We start from the raw sequence: 8,237 nt of genomic DNA, 5'->3' as shown, positions 1-8,237 counted from the left end.
GCTCAGCTAATTTTTGTATTTTTAGTAGAGACGGGGATTTCACCATGTTGGCCAGGATGGTCTCAAACTCCTTGCCTCAGTGTTGCCTCAAGTGATCCACCCACCTTGGCTTCCCAAAGTGCTGGGATTACAAGCACGAACTACTGCGCCCAGCCTCTTTTCTTTTTCTTGTTAGGGTGAGAGCTGATTACATTTATTGGTGGCAATGACAGCTTTATGGGGTGGTTCTTGGATCTTGGGGTTGATTAGCCTGTGGACTGGTTATATTTGAAGAAGAGGATTCAGGATGACACTTTTTTGTAGTTGGGAAGAGACAGGTTGAAGGTGGAAATAAATGACTTCTTTGGTTTGAATAGGGCAGAGAGCTAGAATATTTATAATTTTAGGGTGTTAAAAGGCTATGTTTCCCTCTAGTCTTGAGTTTTGGTAATAGAGCTAGTAAGTAACTGTTTCTTAGTACTTCAGGAATAGCTTCCCACAGTATCCAGATGAGGTTTTAAGAAATAGTTAGGCATTATTTTGGTTGATGGTAGGGCTAATGATTCCACTTGAAATATTCTTGACACAGCAAATCAAAAGCGCTCTTTTTCACTGTATTCATTTGTTAGTTCATCCATCCATCTCTCCATTCATTCATCCATCTGTCCAATTTTTAGATCTAATAGGAAATACATATACAGAACAGAAAATAAAAAAGGTACAGAAGGGCGTATGGTGAAAAGTAACTATTAATAGTTGGATTAATTAATATCTGGATTAATTTATGAGTAACTTGTTAATAGTCAAGTCTAGCATGTTGTTAACTAGCGCTACAGTAGTAGGTCAGGTGTTACCACATATCAAACTTTAAATATAGAAAATCATATAATATCAATTTAATTTTTATATCTCTGCTTTACATTAATTTAGTCCATGCACTGGGCCGTCAGAGGTAAAAAAGACCTGATGCTGGAAGAATCTGACAAGACTCATACCAGCAAGATTGAAAATGAGGAATGGAATGAGCAAAGAGAAAGAAAGAAAGAGGAGCTGGCTTCAACCACAGAGAAAACGGAGAAGAAAGAATCCAAGCCCCTGGAGAAGTCAGTCTCCCGGCAAAATTCAGATTCCTCAAGTAAGTCATGTTATATAACTGCAGAATGGAGAAAATCTGAAATTAAAGAGCTCTGTTTATAATGCATTTATTCCTAACTTTTCCAATTTGCACAGCAGTGCCAAGTTTAAAGATTGGTTTAGCATCTTAAAAGAAACTTAGCATTGACACCGAAACTGGAAGGCATTCCTCAGAAGGGAAACCTTGAGACAGTTCTCAGTGTCTTTGGCTTTACTGAGATAACACCAGCTAACATTGATTGAATGTTTACTATGTGCAGGAACACTCTTTACATATATTAGTTTACATTTATTATCTCATTTAATATTAATTTTACATATATTAACTTATTTAATTCTCACTACAAGCTTGTAGACTGATGTCAATATTATTCTCATTTTATAGATGAGAAAACCAAAGTCCAGGAGGTTGAGTAATTTGCTTAAAGTCATACAGCTTATATGGGAAGGGAAAGGGGTCTGAACCAAGGCAGATTGGCTTCAGAGTCAGTGTTCCAAGGCATTGCCCTATCTTGTGATAATACCTTATTTAATTTAATTTTTTTTTTTTTTTTGAGATGGAGTCTCACTCTGTCATCTAGGCTACAGTGCAGTGGCATAATCTCAGCTCATTGCAACCTCTGCCTCCTGGGTTCAAGCAATTCTTGTGCCTCAGACTCCCCTGTAGCTGGGACTACAGGCGCCTGCCACAATGCCTGGCTAATTTTTATGTTTTTAGTAGAGATGGGGTTTCACCATATTGGCCAGGCTGATCTCGAACTCCTGACCTCAGGTGATCCTCCTGCCTGGGCCTCCCAAAGTGCTGGGATTACAGGTGTGAGCCACCACGCCCAGCCCAATAATGCCTTATCTGTAAGTAGCTCTCTAGACATTCTGAATCATTTATAAATCCACTGAAGCACAGTATTATAGAAGTTTACCTCCTGGCTACCAAGCTACACTACCTGAGTTCACATCCTAGCTCTACTTCTTATCATCTGTATTACTTGGCAAAGTTACTTAAGTTCTCTAGACCTCAGTTTCTGCATCTATAAAATAGGGATTATAATAGTACTTGCTCATCCAGGTGCATTGCTATGCACTTGTAGTCCTAGCTACTCAGGAGGCTGAGACAGGAGGCTGGCTTGAGGCCAGGAGTTCAAGGCTGCTGTGTGCGATGATCACTCCTGTGATTAGGTGCTTGCATTCCACCCTGGGTGACATAGTGAGACTCCATCTCTTAAATAAAAAATAGTACCTTCTTGTAGAGTTACCATGAGGATTAAATGGGGAGATACATACAAAATGCTTAGCACAGTGGTTCACCTCTAGGAAGCCCTAGGTAAATGTTAGCTGTTTGTATGATTTGTCTATCTGACAATCTATCTAGCCATCTGACTAGTTTAGATGTGTTATATATACGCACACATTGTAACTGTCCTTCAAATTATGTGTTGATTCTCAGGGTAGTGATGTAACACCCTATTCGAATTTAGCCTTTAAGCACAATGTTCCTGAACACCCTAGAACACTTGTATTAAAAAGAAGATAGTTAGATGGCTTGTGGTGGATTATAGTCTTTTGAGAAATAGTCACTTAAAATCTCTTTTTGGGGAGAACTTTTACATGTTCTCTTCTTGCTGGGAATGAAGTTTCATAGAGTTTGATTCAGATGTCTCTGTTGGTTACCCAAGAGATGGCTGTGGAGTCTGCACATTGATTGCATCACTCAGTAACTGGAAATGGTTATAATATAACAAACTGATCAAAGGAGAAGCCCGAAATGTAGAAAAACAGTGTTTTAAGCAAACACAGGAGTACAATCACTCCTCTGCATGTAAACACGATGAATGTTCAGTTATGTGTGTCTTGAACCCCTGGGAGTTCCCTGAGTCTTTCTGTTTCTGTCAGATTTAGATCAAGTCTGTGCACACCAGAATTAGGTGTAGTGTGGGTGGGGTGAGAGATACTTCAGAGACTCAGGCATAATGCTGAGGCCTCATGAGCCCCTCTCATAGGATTCTATGAAATTTTCCTTCTTTTTAAAAAAATAGTCATTAGATACTGAATAAAAACAAAAAAAGTATAGACTTGCTGTTAAAAAATTCAAAGAATCATATATAGGCAGTAACTTAGTGTCTACCCCAGGCTGCCAACCTTCTCTGCTTCTATTTCTTTTTTTTCTTTTTTTTTTTTTTTTGAGACAGAGTCTCATCCTGTTGCCAGGCTGGAGTGCAGTGGCGTAATCCCGGTCTCACCCTGTTGCCAGGCTGGAGTACAGTGGCAAAATCCCGGCTCACTGCAACCTCCACCTCATGGGTTCAAGTGATTCTCCTGACTCAGCCTCCTGAGTAGCTGAGATTACAGGCACGCGCCACCACGCCCGGCTAATTTTTGTATTTTTAGTAGAGACAGGGTTTCACCATGTTGGCCAGGATGGTGTCGATCTCTTGACCTTGTGATCCACCACCTTGGCCTCCCAAAGTGCTGGGATTACAGGTGTGAGCCACCGTGCCCGGCCAACTCTGCTTCTATTTCTTGAAGTAACCAAGGCTGACACTCAGATGTGTTTCCTTCCACTATTCTCTATGCTAATACAAATGTGTATATGTGCACTTACGAGAGCTTTAAAAGTAAAGAATGGGGCTATACTGCACACATTTCTCTGTGTTACACAGTGGTTAAGAAAGTGGGTTCAGCTTTTCACTGATGAGTTGTATGACCTTGGGCAAGCTAGTTAATCCCTCTGCATCTATGTCTTCTTAATTATATAATGGTCAAAATATTAGTGTCTACCTCATAAGAATTTTTTTTTTTTTTGAGGAGTAAATAACTTAATTGTCTGGGTGCAGTGGCTCACACCTGCAATCCCAGCAATTAGGGAGGGTGAGGTGGGTGGATTGCTTGAGGCCAGGAGTTTGAGACCAACCTGGGCAACATGGCGAAACCATCTCTAAAAAAAAATATGAAAATTAGCCAGGAGTGGTGGTGCGTGCCTGTAATCCCAGTTACTTGAGCCCTGGTGTGTGGGGGCATGTTGAGGCTGCAGTGAGCTGCAATTGCACCTCTGTACTCCAGCCTGGGTGACAGAATGAGATCCTGTCTCTCTCTCTCTCACACACACACACACACACACACACACACACACACACTAAAATATTTAGACCAGTACCAGGCACATCATAAACACTTTTTTAGTGTTAACTTTTATTATTAAGGGACTTCTTTTTAAATCCTTACATTCAGAATGAATTCCTGCTTTTTAACAGCTGATAACATTCCACAGTGTAGATATATATTATGTCAAAGTCAAAAGTATAGATTGGAATCTCTATGTAAAACATTTTACTGGCCGGGCGCGGTGGCTCAAGCCTGTAATCCCAGCACTTTGGGAGGCCGAGACGGGCGGATCACGAGGTCAGGAGATCGAGACCATCCTGGCTAACACGGTGAAACGCCGTCTCTACTAAAAAAATACAAAAAACTAGCCGGGCGAGATGGTGGGCGCCTGTAGTCCCAGCTACTCGGGAGGCTGAGGCAGGAGAATGGCGTAAACCCGGGAGGCGGAGCTTGCAGTGAGCTGAGATCTGGCCACTGCACTCCAGCCTGGTCTCACAGAGCGAGACTCCATCTCAAAAAAAAAAAAAAAAAAAAATTTTACTTGGGAAAATATATAGAAACTACATTGCAATTCAAGGCATACACACAGATGGGTGGTCTTTGGTGTGTCTGAAGAACAAATAAAATGTTGCGTGTTTTATTAGAAAGAGAAATGTTACATATTGTTATGAAAGAAAACTCATTGGCACTAGCAAAGTTTTTTGGAGCTAGCAAGCTCTAATTGGTGAGTGATGGCAATAGGTAAAACTAGCCTTAGAGGCAAGGCAGGTCATTTCAGCAGCTGGCTTGTGATAGAATTCTTGGGCAGGCATTTGTGTCTTGAGTGCTTTTCTTTTCCTCTCCCTGGTTCTTGACTCTAATTTACTTGGCTAATAACAGATAATGCCAATTCATATAATTAATTTTCACATATAATTTACTCAGAACAAATTGTGATGCCAGTTTTAATGTCTTCATATTGTGATATGTATGCTGTTTTTTTGAAGTGAAGCCAGCCCTGCAGTGGCTTGGGCCTGTAATCCTAGAATTTTGGGAGGCTGAGGTGGGAGGATCGCTTGAGTCCAGGAGTTTGAGACCAGCCTGAGCAACATAGCAAAAGCCCTGTCTCTACAAAAGTGAAAAAAAAACATTAGCTAGGTATTGTGGCATGTGCCTGTAGTCCCAGCTACTTGGGAGGCTGAGGCAGGAGGATTGCTTGAGCCTGGGGGTTTGAAGCTGCAGTGAGCTATGATCCTGCCACTGTATTCCAGCCTAGGTGACAGAGCAAGACCCTGTGTCTCCCTGTGTCAAAAAAAAAAAAAAAAAAAAAACGAAGTGGAGGGGATGGGAATCATTGTTCTTTTTTTCTGAAACAGAGTTTCGCTCTTGTTGCCCAGGCTAGAGTGCAGTGGCACCATCTCAGCTCACTGCAACCTCCACCGCCTGGGTTCTAGTGATTCTCCTGCCTCAGCCTCCCAAGTAGCTGGGATTACAGGCACCCGCCACCATACCCGGCTAATTTTCATGTTTTTATGAGAGATGGGTTTTTACCATGTTGCCCAGTCTGGTTTAGAACTCCTGACCTCAGGTCATCTGCCCACTTTGGCCTCCCAAAGTGCTGAGATTACAGGCATGAGCCACTGCACCCGACTGGGAATCATTGTTCTAAGAAGCTGTTGTTGGAGAATTAGGAAATTCTGCCAAAGGTTGCATTTACAAGTATTTTCTTTATGCTGTTTCAAAGATTATTGGCTTTTCTGACTAGTGCCTTAAAGCTAGAGTTGGATATATCAAAGTGCTGTTGCATGATTATTTATGATTTCATTTTACTGCAGTGTAAATTTTTGTAATGTCAGCATTTAAGAAATATTATTCCCGTCAACTTTACAAAGCCCTGCGTGGCTTCTTATATATTACTTTTCAGCATATTTGCTAATTTCCTCAAGCAGTGCTAGATATTCACTTTGGAATTTGCCTTTTGATGTCTCTTCTGTGATGAGCAGCCACCAAATAGCCCCCACCACACTCTAATTCTTTATTGCAAACAGTGAAATATGGAGCACTGCATCTGAAAACCACTGTGTGAGACAATCTCACTTTTACTTTCTTTCTGCTTAAATATGCAATAAATATGCATTCTGATAAATACAGTTCTAGAATAAAATAGTTTCGTGTAACATCTTGGAGTAAAAAAGAGAAAGAAAATGTTTTTTTTTTTTGAGAAGGAGTCTTGCTTTGTTCCCCAGGCTGGAGTGCAGTGGCACCATCTCGGCTCACTGCAACCTCTGCTGCCTGGGTTCAAGCTATTCTCCTGCCTCAGCCTCCCAAGTAGCTGGGATTACAGGTACCTGCCACCATGCCTGGCTAATTTTTTGTGTTTTTAGTAGAGATGGAGTTTCACCATGTTAGCCAGGCTGGTCTCGAACTCCTGACCTTGTGACCTGCCCACCTTGGCCCCCCAAAGCACTGGGATTACAGGTGTGAGCCACCACGTCCCACCAAGAAAAATTTAAATGTATGCAATGATTTTGGTGTGCTGCCATGTCCCTGGGCACCTGCCTTCCTAGGCATTGCCAACCCTGTGGCTCCAACCACAAACATTGTGACTCTGCCAGAGGGCTTGCTCTGGCAATGGAGCCTGCTTGGCAGCAAATCAGCAGGCAGTAATTGCCAGGAAGTAAATGCCCTTTGCATGACAATAATGAGTGGGAGTGGGAGGCTAAATTCCCCAGGTCCTTCACCCCTCACATGAGATAACTCTAAAAAGTTTTATATTGTCTCCCAGGGTTCCCCAGTGGGATCATTTGCAGTTACCCATAGTGGTAACTTGTTTGATAATGTACCTTTTCTAGATTTGGTTCTAATTCTGTTAAGGTGCCTCCTGGGATCACCTCCCAAATTAGCCACTTTGTTTCAAATTCTTTTTTTTTTTTTTGAGACAGAGTCTCATTCTGTCACCCAGGCTGGAGTACAGTGGTGCGATCTCGACTCACTGTAGCCTCGACCTCCTAGGCTCAGATGATCCTCCCACCTCAGCCCCCAAATAGCTGGGACTGCAGGTGTGCACCACCACATCCAGTGAATTTTTTATAGAGATGGGGTTTCGCCATGTTGCCCAGGCTGGTCTCAAACTCCTGAGGTCAAGTGATCCATTGGCCTCAGCTTCCCAAAGTGCTGGGATTATAGATGTGGGCCACTGTGCCCAACCTGTTTCAAGTTCTTGTCTGCATGTCTATTTCTACAGGAACCCAAACTAGAAACTACATCCTTTTTTTTTTTTTTTTTATGGTGTCTCGCTCCGTTGCCCAGGCTGGCGTGCAGTGGCATAATCTGGGCTCACTGCAACCTCCGCCTCCCGGGTGCAAGCGGTTCTCCTGCTTCAGCCTCCTGAGTAGCTGGGATTGCTGGTGCGTGCCACCATGCCCAGCTAATTTTTGTATAGTAGAGAGACGGGGTTTCGCCATGTTGGTCAGGCTGGTCTCAAACTCCCAACCTCGTGATCCGCTCGCCTTGGCCTCCCAACGTGCTGGGATCACAGGCGTGAGCCACCATGCCCAGCCAGAAACTATATCTTTTTAAACAAAAATGACACTTATTTACTATATAAAATGTGAGAAAATATGATCAAGCAAAAGGAAGAACATATAACTCATAATCTTATCATTTAGAGAAATATGTATTATCGATGTTTTGGTATATTTTCATTTGTGTTAGTATGTTTAAAAGGATCATACTATACATATTTTGTGAGTAAGTTTTAATTATAGGAACAATTATAGCAATCAGAAACAATTTTCTTTTTGCTTTTTCCCCAAATGAAAATTCTTTAGATTTGTTTTCTCCAATAATTCTTTAAAAAGTGTCAGTGTAGGCCGGGCGCAGTGGTTCAAGCCTGTAATCCCAGCACTTAGGGAGGCCGAGACGGGTGGATCACGAGGTCAGGAGATGAGACCATCCTGGCTAACATGGTGAAACCCCGTCTCTACTAAAAAATACAAAAAACTAGCCGGGCGAGGTGGCGGGCGCCTGTAGTCCCAGCTACTCGG

At 42.3% G+C, this 8,237-nt stretch overlaps 1 protein-coding gene across 2 annotated transcripts in view; it reads left to right on the top strand.

Moving 5' to 3' along the window:
- Positions 1 to 8,237, top strand: part of DNAJC12 (DnaJ (Hsp40) homolog, subfamily C, member 12) — a 46,526-nt gene that overhangs the window by 35,786 nt on the left and 2,503 nt on the right. For both annotated transcript variants that reach the window (XM_011926798.1, XM_011926788.1), the window contains one exon: positions 910 to 1,114. In XM_011926798.1, coding sequence (XP_011782188.1) covers positions 910 to 1,114 — 205 coding nt within the window. The remainder of the gene's footprint in view (positions 1 to 909; positions 1,115 to 8,237) is intronic.

This window comes from Colobus angolensis, unplaced genomic scaffold, assembly GCF_000951035.1.
Source record: "Colobus angolensis palliatus isolate OR3802 unplaced genomic scaffold, Cang.pa_1.0 Scaffold12, whole genome shotgun sequence".
Taxonomy (NCBI): domain Eukaryota; kingdom Metazoa; phylum Chordata; class Mammalia; order Primates; family Cercopithecidae; genus Colobus; species Colobus angolensis.
Note: the sequence above shows the minus strand (reverse complement) of the source record. Positions and strands in the feature narration are given on the sequence as shown.